Source organism: Aedes albopictus, chromosome 3 (assembly GCF_035046485.1).
Source record: "Aedes albopictus strain Foshan chromosome 3, AalbF5, whole genome shotgun sequence".
NCBI lineage: Eukaryota > Metazoa > Arthropoda > Insecta > Diptera > Culicidae > Aedes > Aedes albopictus.
This window is the reverse complement of record NC_085138.1, coordinates 174192197-174205738: the sequence shown is the minus strand read 5'-3', so window position 1 is coordinate 174205738 and position 13542 is coordinate 174192197. Positions and strand designations below refer to the sequence as shown.

General features: G+C 39.2%; 2 protein-coding genes across 2 annotated transcripts in view; one reads left to right on the top strand and one right to left on the bottom strand.

The window, feature by feature from the left end:
• The window catches only part of LOC115261300 (uncharacterized), a 137438-nt gene that overhangs the window by 82882 nt on the left and 41014 nt on the right, over nt 1-13542 (top strand). The window lies entirely within an intron of this gene.
• LOC109433435 (uncharacterized) lies at nt 9382-10304 on the bottom strand. Its single transcript, XM_019709863.3, has 2 exons — nt 10080-10304; nt 9382-10010 (listed from the first exon to the last, which is right to left on the bottom strand). Exons 1-2 carry the CDS (start codon nt 10083-10085, stop codon nt 9429-9431), a joined length of 588 nt encoding a protein of 195 aa, XP_019565408.3. The 5' UTR covers nt 10086-10304; the 3' UTR covers nt 9382-9428.

Below are 13542 nucleotides of genomic sequence, written 5' to 3'. Positions count from 1 at the left end.
GCCGCTAGAGGGTGGAGATTATACAACCGTGGACTTTAGTTTACTGCAAATCCCCCATGTGGGATGTACCACGTACCATGCCATGTATGCGGTTTTCATCTGCGGTGGTTTCGGTTGAATAACAAAAATTGAGACTTGGCAACCACTTAACACTTATAGTGGGGTGGCCACACTTTTGAAAAGCCGAAAGTCTTACCCCCTAAAACTGGTTCAGATTACAGACTCTCAAGAAACAATACCGGTTAGTACGGACTTTTAATCTTCCATAACTCACACGGTTGGCCACCACCGCCAGCTGAGCTAATGCTGAGTACAAAAAGCGAGATTTTTTAAGCGTGTTGTATAAAGTACAACAGCGCGATCACTCAAATCTTAGAACAAAATCAATAGAATTTAGAATATTCGAAGTAATATTTATGGATCGATTGTCAAACATATTTTTGCCAAGGATTTTTTCGTTTCTGATGGCCAAAATGTGCATTCAGTTGATCAATATGAACTCTGGGCAGTTTTTTCTATTGAAACATTTCTTCAACGTTTTAGGTTGAATGTTTTACAGTTTTTGGGTACGGATTCTTAGATTATCGAATACAGATTTTTAGAATAACGACGTGCCTTTCGATGCCATATTGGAAGCCGCATGGGGTCATGGTATATCTCCAATGATTTTCAATTGGATTCACCAAATGCTCAAAAACCGACATCTCTTCTCGACATTGCGTCAAGCGGCGATTATGAAATTTAGTGTTTGTGGATGCCCCCAAGAGGGAGTCTTATCACCCCTTTTGTGGAATCTCGTAGCAGATACGCTACTGAGGCAACTCAATAACAGCGGTTTTCCTACTTATGGTTTTGCCAACGACTACCTAATATTGTTAGTCGGTATGTGCATCAGCACCCTTTTCGACCTGATGCAAAACGCTCTTCAGATAGTTGAGGGTTGGTGTCACCAATATGGCCTTTCGGTAAATCCGAGTAAAACATCTATTGTTCTTTTCACGGAAAAGCGAAACCGTAATGGTATTCGACCTTCACGTCTTTTTGATTCTGAAAGCAATGTGACTGAACAGGTAAAGTACGTTGGAGTCATTCTTGATTCCAAGCTTTCCTTTTTTTCTGGTTATCTGGAGAGAAGTATTTCAGACGGCATCGTATGTTACACTGATGGCTCCCTTTTCGAAGGTCGAGTGGGTGCTGGTGTTTATTCTCGTGAGCTAAGGCTGCATCAGTCTTATTCACTTGGTAGACACTGCACCGCTTTCAGGCTGACATCTTTGCTCTTATGTGCGGAGTGCAATCAGCACTTCAACAACACGAAATGGGCAAAATAATATATTTCTGTTCCAGATAGTCAGGCTGCTATTAAAGCACTTGCTTCGGCCACTTCCAGGACGAAGATAGTTATCGCTTGTCGAACTCAAATCGAGGAGCTGAATCCAGCAAACGCTTTTCACCTTGTGGCCATTCTTCCACCGCAGGAAATGAATTGGCTGTTGAGTTAGCTCGCACTGGAGCATCACATGACTTCATTGGCCCTGAGCCAACTATTCCGGTATCCAAGTGTTGGGTAAAGCTTCAGATTGACACCTGGGCTGCCACTCAGCACAAACAATACTGGAATAGTTTGAAGTCATGTCGCCAAACAAAATTGTATTGTACTGAGCCATCTCTAGGGATGGCAAAGTATCTAACAAATCTGTCAAAGCAGAATTGCAGCAAAGCATTGACTAGCCACTGCCAACTCAGCTATCACATGGCGAATATTCAGCAAGCTGATTCATTTGCCTGTGATAGCTGTGAATCCGATTAAGGAACTTCGTATTGTTTGATATGTAACTGTCCAGTTTTTGCTCAACTGCGTTTATTAAGTGAAACTGACTTCAGAAACCTGAATCTTCAGGACGTTCTGTTGTTCTTGACTCGCTGTGGCTTTATGCGATATCACAGTGCCCTTCGCGTTGTTTGAACCCATTGTGGTACGCTTATGCGTTATTACAGTGTCCTTTTCAGGACGCTATGTGAATCCATTGTGGTACGCTTTTGCGTGTATGGCGACCCTATTCCCTTACCTTTCCCCTGTCCTATCCTTTTTCTTTCCCTTCTCCGTCAGTTAAATAATTAATAGGCTCGTCTTCATGGCCCAAATTTCCCAAATGGAGGAGAACGTGCCTCTGGAGCCGACCTAAAGGCCGTTCACAGCAAAATCCAGACAAAGTATTTATCCTGTTTCTTAGTCAAATTACCACGGAATGGGATGAATCTTTCTATGCTCAAGACTGATACATAGACGAACGAAAATAAAATACATTGTTCTCCAAATCACCTTTCGTATTCAGGATGGCACCATCTGAGTTAGCACGCAGAAAATCTGTTTTGCACAAAAGCTTTGAAAATTTGTATTCTTTATTAACAAGTTCTCCCAAAATTCCGTTGAATTGTAATGGACGATGAAACATACTGCTTCAGAAAGTTCAAATATCTCACAGGACAGGATTTTAACACAACAAACTTACCATAAAGAAGATCCTGAACGTCTGAGACGAAAATATAAAACCAAATTCCCTGAAGGATATTGAGTATGGAAGCAATATGTTCGTGAGAGCTAAAATTTCAGATTTTTGTAACAACATATACGTTGAGACTTTTTAGGAAGAATGCTGCCAAAAGCGTCTCTTACATTTTCTGAACAAAAAAAATAAACATGTGACGTTGTTCTGGTTTGTTTGTTGTTTGGCCAGATGCCATTACGTTTAAGATACAATCACTTGGTACCATCAAAACAACGTTGCTTATGATCAGAAGGATTGTTATCCACCAAACCGTCCACAGCTGTGACCAATTGAATCATACTGGTCTATGACTGGTCTATGGTGAAGAAAGACCTCAAAAAGCAGTGTAGAGGTGTCAACGACCCAATAATTTCGTTCTCAGTGACATATTGCTTAGAAGTAAATCGACAAGTTCACTGTGCAAAGCTTCACGAAAGGTGTAAACAAGAAAGTGCGCGCAGCAGCTAATGGAATCAAATACATATAAGTCTATATGCTGTGGTGTTAAGTATAACATTTGTCTATAATATGAATTAAAAATATGAATCAAAAACATGCTGTTGTTTTTCTAGAATAATTTTTCTGTGCCTTTACTGACACGTGAGTGTAGCTGGTCTGACAATACTGAAGTAGCATCTACGGGAGGTCAATCAAGCTCAGGCTCAATAACTATTTTCACAAGCAACATATCGCTTTGCGTTTGCGAAAATGTGCGTTTTTGAAAGTTATAAAAGTGGTTCTTTGACGACTTTGATGAAAACATAAAAATGAAATTGATAAAGCAAAAAAAAACTGTTTTGCCCAAATTTTGAGCATTTCTCCATAGTTTTCATAGGGTGACGCTAGAACAAATCATTTTATCGCTCTAACTTTTTTGTTTCAATTTTCTCATCGAAATCGTCAAAGAACCAGATTTAGAGCTTCCAAAAACGCACATTTTTGTGCACTGAGAATGTTGCTACGTCATTCCGTTCAAAAAATATTGACGATTTTCTAGAAAATTTAGCCACTTTTCTACTATATTTTTCTTGAGTTACAAAATAATAGCTTATATGTTTTATAACAATATTTCTTCTTTGAAATGCGGGCAAAAGATATTTTTTATGTTTGCCCCAACCTGTCATATCACCTTTTCAAAAAACTATGATTTTTTTTAGAAAAACACCTGTAACTATTGAACCAAAAGAGATAACGACCATCTAAGAGCCCGAAACGACGCGTTTCAAATGCTCTACAAGTGTTTCTTGGGCGACTTTGATAAAAAATCGAAACTGAAAAAGTTAATGCCAGAAAACCGTTTTTTCTTGAACCACCCTAAGCTTATTCAGAAAAATACCTCTAGATCGGTCAATTTTAAAGCTACATAAAAAGTGTCTTCAGCAAACTTGCTCAAAATTGATGGATCTACAACTTTTCCGCAGAATGTACATAGTTATTCTTGCAAATAAAAAAGTTTGGTTTCCTTTTTCTTTGAAAATATGGACCACGCTAATTTTCATGCACATCGGGTAGAGGGCCATATTATTAGGTAAAACTTTGAAGAGGACCATATCTGTCTAAAAACACATTTGAAGGAGCTGAATGCATCTTTTCTCGTAAATCTGGTTCGTGGACCACTTTGCATTGACATGTACAGTAGGCTGCGGCCTACTCTTTTGGATTCAAATGACACATAAAGAGAATCCACTGAGTTTGAGCCAAAAATATTGAGATTTAGAGGTCGCACAATTGCTTTAAATTTGAATTTTCGAGTAATAAAAAGGTGTTTTCACTTTGTTACCGTACGGTTACTTTGTATATTGTGTGGGGTTGTAGGGAAAGTTTTTGTGAAGCTAGTTTAACGTCCCATTTAAATGCACTGTGATTGAGTGTGTCGATATAAAGCAAAAGCTGTGTGTTAAGTGGGTGACCAACTCGCCCACCCGTGTAAAGTAAGCACCGATGAGGGCGGAAATGAGAACCGAAATGGGATGGTGGGAAAAAGAGCGGAAAAAGTGGAGCGAATTGGTGGGAGTAAAATATTCGAGACCAGTAAGGAAGATGGCATTCGATACGAAGGACGTATAGACCTTCACGCGGAGTCTGGACATGTGCCGCAACGTAAGATTAATCTACAAACAAAAGTGAGACTTTCCCAAAGTTTTGTTATAAAAGTTCAAGTTCGATGACGTTGAGCGCAAGTGATTATCAGAATTGCGGAACCTCACGACCCCCCCCCCCCCCCTCCGTGGGCAGACGACTCGGCTCGGATGTTTCGTCAGACCTGCGTGCTGGTCCGTATTCAACTCGCATTTGTTCCACTACGACCGCTATCTCGATTACCGCAACGAAACGGATTCAACCCCCCCCCCCCTCTTTCGGGGTGGCCCAGGAATTGCCTGTCATCAAATTTCCACCGAGAGTCGGCGTACTTCAACCGCATCCATCGCGCAATCAAACTCTTCTGTGGCCGCTTGTCCGATCACCAAACGGCCATGCCTTAACCACACCATGATCATCAAAAACGTCCACCAACCAATCAGGAGATCCGATCCCCTCCCACATCATCGGCAGTAGTCACTATTATAAACCAGCCAGACTAGCGACCCGTCCGGCCACGCCTCGCCATCCACGACACCACTTCGATATTCGACATGTAAGTGCAATAAAACAAAAGTTCAAGGTAAATCATTTTCACTATTTAGGACCACCCCACTGAAAACTCCCCCATCCGAAAAACGCCCTGGGACCCGGGAGTCAAAAGAGGCCTTTCGAGCCCACCCCGGAAGCTGCCGTTGGCTGGACCAGCAGCTTGGGGCTTAGGCACGGCTCCTTCTGGGCCGGCGCGATCGACTCCCGGGGTCAAAAGTTGTTTCAACTTCATGTGCCATAACTTTCTTTTTTTTCAAAATTTTTCAAAATTTTTTTTTTAAGAATTTATCACAAATTAATTTTCGAATAAACTCGTATGTAGTACATTTTTTTTTTTCCAAAGTCACGCAAAATATGAGTTTTTCAAGATCTAATTTATTTTTTTCTTCATTTACAAAAAAGTTAAGCTTTAGAGTCCTTTAACTCTTAAACCGTTTTACCAATTTCAAATTTTTTAGCTTGCTTCTGTAGATATTTTTGTTGCCTAAGAATGCTGTGAATAAACTGTACCTTTAAAAATCGTTTCAAAATAAATAAATACCAAAACACGTATTTTCTTGGAAATATTAGAATTTTGGAAAAAAAATAATTGTTTTCATGCTTAGTTTTGGGCTAAAAGTGAAAGATTTTTTCTAAATAATCATATAGAAGCCTTAAACTTCAGTTTTTGGAGTGTTCTGAATCAATATATTATCATGCTCTAAATGCGTGAAAACAAACAAGCTAAAAAATTTGAAATTGGTCAACCGGTTGAAAAGCTATCGGACTCTAAAATTATTATTTTTTTGTTTAAAGAAGAAAAAATAAATTAGATCTTCAAAAACTCATATTTCGCGTTACTTTGGAAAAAGTTAATGTTCTACGAGTTTATTTGAAATTTAATTGTGAGAAATTCATAAAAAAGGTTGAAGATCGGTTGAAAATTGAGAAAGTCATGGCACTTGAAGTGAAAACACCTTTTTATTACTCGAAAATTGAACTTTGTGGCGATTGCGCCACCTCTAAATCTCAATATTTTTGGCTCAATTTCAGAGGTTTCTCTATTTATGTCATTTGAATCCAGAGGAGCTTACGAATTCCAGGTTCCAACAACTTCTGAAACATAAGCCGCAGCCTAATGTACAGTCAGTCTAAGCTAAGCTAAAAAACAAGCTTAAGGGGTGACCTTTCTTTGTGTTGTTTGTTTGTTTGTTTGCAAAAGTTATTCTCCCCATAGTTAACAGTAGGTATGAACGGCTTGCGCTTAAGGCGAAACTGGACGGTTTTTCTATTTTTTTTGGTTTTCGATTTTTTATTAAATAACGAAACAATATTTTCAAAATCGGTATTCATACACCTCTAACTGTGGGATCGACCTATCTCCTGGATTTTTTTCAGGTGTTAAATTTTTATTTTTCAAAAACCATATTTTTTGAAAATTTACTCAAAAACGGTTTCCTTAAAATTGAAAAACATTTTCCACCTGACAAAAATTAGGAGATACCTTGATCCTTCCTCTATCAGTAGGTCGGCTCCAGAGGCACGTTCTCCTCCATTTAGGAAATTTGTGCCAAAATCCTTCCTCTAACTGCGTACGCAAACCGATTTTGAAAATATTGCTTTGGGTAATTCTCGCTGAGACCGGCCCACTATTTACACCTTGTCTTCAAAAATGTTTAAGATGCCGATTTTCTGAAAGCCCTCCCTAAAAAAGTAAGGAAAATGCATTTGGTTACTCAAATTGATGGACCCCCCGTTAGTTGGAGCCACAACAGTTTTTGCAGACCCCTCGATTTTGGTCAAATGGTGGCTCATTTAAACCGTTATAACTCGAAAGTTTCTCCAAAACCACCTCAAAACGAATTGTTGTTGAAAAGAGAAAAGATAGAGCTACTATTTACAATAATAAAAAGTTGGTTCGGCCATATTGATTTTGGCCGCCATCTTGGATTTTTATATGAAAACATTGTTTTCACCATGAGGGCAACCACCGATTTTCAAAATTTTTGCATCAATTGAAAGCTGAGGCATTTATACATAACATATCAAAAAATTAGAGATGTCTTTTTTTCCTATCAAAAGTTATCTGCAATTTTGTAAATAAAGCCACGTTTTCTCCATACATTTCCATGCGCACCGGTAACGGCATGCAACAGTATCCGAGTTTACGCCTGCATGTATACACAAAGGCGCGTGCGGCAAAATTTGGCCAAATCGAAGGTTCGTTTCCGTTTTTGACTGTTTCTCAATGATGCGGGCATTGCTTTCATAACTTTTTTAGTGTTTTGAAAAGCTTAAACCTTCAGCTTTCCATTAGTGGGTTCAGAATTTAAATTCGTGTTCGTAAACACTGCGAAATATCGATACATTTATGTAAACGGCCGGCAGCGGGCCCAGTGGTATGGTTTACAAAACGGCAGATAACTTTTGAAAGAAGAAAAAGACATTTCTAATTTTTTGATATGTTATGTATAAATGTCTCAGCTTTCAATTGATGCAAAAATTTTGAAAATCGGTGATTGCCCTCATGGTAAAAAAAATGTTTTGGTATAAAAATCCAAGATGGCGGCCAAAATGAATATGGCCGACCCAACTTTTTATTATTGTAAATAGTAGCTCTATCATTCCTCTTTTCAACAACAATTCGTTTCGAGGTGATTTTTGGAGAAACAGTCGAGTTATAACGGTTTAAGTCAACCACCATTTGACCAAAATCGAGGGGTCTGCAAAAATTGTTGTGGCTCTAACTAACGGGGGGTCCATCAATTTGAGTAACCAAATGCATTTTTCTTACTTTTTTAGCGAGGGCTTTCAGAAAATCGGCACCTTAAACATTTTTGAAGACAAGGTGTAAATAGTGGGCCGGTCTCAGCGAGAATTACCCTTTGTTATTTAATAAAAAATCAAAAAATTAAAAGTAAGGGAATGTTTCCAGTTTCGCCTAAATATAATTTCTCCGACCGAGCTGAACTTTTGCATGGTTGATAAGCAAAAATAAAATGGAGCCCATAAAGTGTACAGGAGTGCAATGTATTAAATGTTCTTTGTTACTTTGTGCTCAGTTGTTTATTAGAACTGCAACATATTTTTATTTGCTCTTCAGGTTGGAAGACATTTTGCTAGAGCTTATGTGATTTAAACTGCTAACGGTACAAGTTCTGTTGCAATCTTTGTACCATAAACCCATAACATAAAGGAAATTGCACAACATGTTATAATTTTGTTATTTCGTGTGGATTTGGAAGTTATGTACCAACCGTAATCTTTTATTTTACGGCCTATCAGAGAACAAAAAATTAAAGCATTAACGTATCGTTCAGTGCATTTCTTAGGTTAACAATTATTCTCCATTTCGTCAATCAGCTTTAAGCTTCTTGAATCGCATTTAATAACCTGTCATTTGAGCAATTCGGGCTGGTGTGGGAACGGTTTGTCCTATTTCCATAAAGGCCAAGCTCAAAACATTGTGGAACGACCAACCGAATGGACGATACGATGGAAGCGCAGACATCAGCAAAAGTCAGTCTTATTTAAATTTCATACATACATAAAACATACCCCTGTGCTCGTGAGGGCAAAATGAGTGGTTGAATTCTTTTTATTTCTGTCCATATCTGTTTCTAGCGATTCGGACTCCATATGCTCTTACCGACCGTGCTGCAGCAGCGCATATTCTGGACTTGCACGGTCTATATAACGTATAGTAGCACTTTCCTGGGGATAAACTGGCGGCATGCAAGGCGCCCATGTGGTAGCCACCCTTTAGCTTACTCTCGTATTCCTCCCCCTTCTTGAAGACCACGACTGAAGGCTCGGCTGCCGGAAGCCCTGAGTCAGGCAAATATATTTATTCCACTAGAAAATTTAAATGCACCGTAGAGTATAGAGACAAGGCAAGTAATCACAAACCAAAGCCACTGGTGGTTTTTGAAACTGACAACTCTTTTACAGGTTAACATGGTAATTCTGAATTTAGGAGACAGACAATACCTAGAGTTTCAATTCGCAGCGGAATTGAATGTGACAGGAACCAAAACGTGTGAAAATAGAGAATCTGGATTGGAGGGTAGCGCAAAAGCAATTTACCAAGTGAGATTAGTTTGTTCAACTTTGGGAGCATTGATAAGGTGGGGGTTTAGGTATTGGGACCGAAATTAGTTTCACAAATCCCATTGAAATGTAGGGTTCACCTACAAAGTTTTAACTACACATAGATCAATACTTTCGTTTTATACTTATTTATTTAAAACAATCAGTTATGTCGTCTACTCAGCTGAACCACCAGAATGGTTTTTTCTCGTGTTTTTTCACGAGCACTGTAAATGGAACCGGCTTTTCGATATAAACAGGGTAGTTCATGTAAACTGGATAAGGCTTTTCGACATGAACTTCGTATGGTTTGGGGACTTCAATGTATTCCTTCTCGTGAACTGGAACTTCAACTTTCACTTGATATGGTACTGGGCGATCCACATGAACTGGCACTTTTTTCTCGACGTATACGGGGTACTTCTTCTCGACCACAATTGGAACCTTCTTCTCGGTTTCAACTGGATATGGGACGTTAACGTGCACTGGGATTTGCTTCTCTACTTCAACTGGATAAGGAACTGGGACCGCTTTCGTAACGATGTGCTTCACTTCTTTTTTCAATTCGCTATCATGTTGCTCGTCATGGCTCAAATAATAATGTTGATTGTCCACACCGTAGCTGTTATGGTGCTCATGGCGGTCATATTTGTCGTCTTCATTTTCCAACCTCTCGTCCCAATGGTCCCGCTCAACTGTATTGGAATCATCGACTGCCGTACAACTCACAATGGCCAAAGCCACGGATAACACAATGAACGCCTGTAATGATTATATCAAACGACGCTATATCAATATCTTCAGATAAAGATGTGTATAAACGTTCCTTACCTGCATGTTTGCCTTTCCGAGATGTATGATGAAAAACCGATCACAACTGAATGACGGTTGAACTTTGATAACTGTGAGTTTTTATACTTTCGATCCACCTTTCCTTTGCCTTTCGTACACCTAATTTTCTGCTTCTCGTCGTAAAGTCACTGCTTATCTCACCCACCATACTCTCGCTAACAGCCTGTAGTGAAGAAATTGTAGCAAATTAAAGCAGGAATCAATGGAGCATGGCACATGTTTTCGGTGTCGACAAGAGAGTCAGTTCATCCGAAAAAGTTTTCGAAACAATGTGTTGAAGCTTCGTTTTATCATCAACTCTATCAATCCATCACAACGTTGTCATCCCTACTGACATTTGAAGTTGTTACATTTTAGGGTCATATTTAAAAGCCAGGCCCGTGCACAGAAAAGGTGGCAAGGGAGGGTTTTTCTCTAATTTAGGCAAAGGGTGGAGGGGTACCTAGTATATGGAACACCGGTAATGGTAAAGATTTAACCCCTAAAACCCCTCCCTGTACGGCCTTGTTAAATGCATTTTTCAAAATTCCAAGAATTGCACTGATTTTCTTAAGTATTTGTTAGCTACAAAGCTTAAGTCTGAAGAAAGTTGAAACTGTGAAATCCAAAAAATCTGCATTAATATGCGATATACAATTAAGAGAAGGGTACTTTTTTATCTTCTTCGATGAGATTTTAAACCTGAAGCTAGTTTATCTCAGGACCCACGCTTTACTTTATATTCAAAAGAAGAACTCACATCTTGTAAGTACGTGGGATTCGATCCCACAATAGTATTGTTACGGGAGCAAATGGGGGAATATTTCCGATATCCGTGGAGCAGCCCGCAAACTCAATTATATCGGTGCGGATCAGGTTGGTCTCAGTGTCCGATGGTGAGTAAATAACTTCAGGCACACTGGATGTTTTCGTACTAGAAATTGAGAGGCAATGCTCTTCGCTGGACTCCGTTGACTCAGCTGATGTAGTTTCAGCGAATAGACATGGGGCGATGTTACGATCAGTTGATTGATTACCATCATCGATACATTGTTTGGTCGGAGTTACTATTGGAAACGCGCTAGTGTTCAGCTGCTGCTTCCCATGTAGTTGTGGTAGTTTGGGTTCTTGATCTATTCGTTCAGGCTCGATTGGCGTATCTGGTTGTGTCTGGAAACACCTTACGTTGTCGTCGTGTTGGACAACTGCCTTTACCGTGAGGGCTCTCTCAACGGTAAGCTGATGCTTGGCTGCGTTTAGTCGCATTGATAGCTGCAACAAATCGTATTTCTGCTGCAAATACTTCTTCTCTTGTTCCATAGCCCGTCTCTCCGCATCTCTTTCGCGCTGCTGAAGTGCGCGCTCTTCCTCTTGGAGCTGTAGTCGGAGGAGGGCAATCCGGATAGACTTTCTGTTTAACTCAACACTTTTTGATGAACAAGCGGTGATTGTAACCTGTTGCTCGTCCAACAAGTCGGGGCGCGAATCGACGCAGGCTCCCTCTAAATGATATGCCGCGCGGGATTCCATCGACCTGCCGCTGACATTCATTATGTCGATAAATCTTAAAGTGTTACGGGAGCAAATGGGGGAATATTTCCGATATCCGTGGAGCAGCCCGCAAACTCAATTATATCGGTGCGGATCAGCTTTAAGCTGAAAGATTTCACTTTATTAAACCTCTGATTATAAATTTACTTATTTGACTTACATTTATCGGTATTCGCACGTATTCTGCCTTGTCATTCGTCCCGTAGCTTCTCTTCGTTACACATCTGCGATATTAGATTAAATTTAGATTTAGTTGTATTATACTTATAAGGAACTCATTGTGATAACCTACTGTGATAGTATTTAGACTAAGAATTCATTTTAATAACTATTTCAGCACTTAGCGTAAGAGTAACTGAATTCAATTAGCAACATCAATTGTTGCGTGTTCTTCTCACTCTTATACACACCAACTGCCCGATATTGAACAATCTGAGTCACAATAACCCATTTCCTCTTATCATATTTTCTGACTTCTCATCTACATCTTTCGTTTGACTGTTATGACAGCACGGCGGGCAGTGTTGCCGGCAACATACTCCCCCCCGTAACACTGGCCAACGGTTCAGTTTTACAAAAAGCAACTTCATAATAACCTGATCTCACAAAGATGCACATTCGCTACCGCTTTTCCTGTATCATTTTCGAATGCCAACAAAATTCGTTTGGGCCCAGAGCTAGCTCCGGCAACACTGCCCGCCGTGCTGTCATAACAGTCAAACGAAAGATGTAGATGAGAAGTCAGAAAATATGATAAGAGGAGATGGGTTATTGTGACTCAGATTGTTCAATATCGGGCAATTGGTGTGTATAAGGGGGGGGGGGAGATTGTTGCTGCCAACACTGTATATCGTTGGTTTCATTATCAGTCAAAACAATAGCGGATGATTAGAAGTTTGAATTTGACAGATGTCAGGAAGAAGCAGCAAGAATAGTAAGAAAACGAGAAGCTGTCAGTATGTTAACTAGTATTCAGCGAGCAGAATAGTGCAAATTGTGTTAACGAAACATTTTCTGTTCTACTTACAATTCTAGTTGAATATTTTACTAACTTATTGCTAAAATCGATAAAACACAATGAATTAATATTGAAATTAACTTATCTTATACAGTAAGTTATCACAGTAAGTTTTCCTATACTAAGTGAACTAAATGTAACTATAACCTATATCACAGATATGTAAAACCACGAATATCGAGGGAGATGACTAGACAAGTTTCAAACATGCTCTAAACCGTTATTTGTAAGTAAAATGTTTATATTAACTCTAAATTTCTAATAAATATGAACTATTTCAGCTTTGAGCTGACTCGCACCCAAATTAAGGAGATTGCGATCTGCTAAATAGAAACGGAGATGAGCCCCCCTCTTTGTTCCCGCAACAAGTATGTTGTGGAAAAAATTCGATTGGGGCTAGAGTATGCTTGACTACGGCTAGAGTTGTGCCTTATAAAAAAAATGCATATAAAAAAATGTAATGTCTGATAAGGATGTTGAACTATAGGTTAATTAGTAAATAAAACGTTGAGTTGATCTCTCCATCTTTAGATATTTTAGTAGATCTTTGAAGGATCACTTTGTTAATATTGAAAACTCAATTAAAAATAACCACTGTGATGAAGTATAGAATTAGCTTAAGCAAACATATTTTATCTTTTTTTAATATTTCATTCGGAACAGGGAAAAGCCCATTTAATTTGAACTAACAATTTAGATCTCTCAAATGGGCGCTGAACCTCCTCATATTTTCACATCAACATAAATTACAAATCCAAATAATTACAAAGATTACTTACTGTTAAAGAGCCCAGATGATGACTGCGCATTCGAGTTTCGAACGGACTGGAAAACAATATAACGCCTTTAGACAATAAATGTCTGCGAAATCATCCGCAGCAACGAAGGACGAAG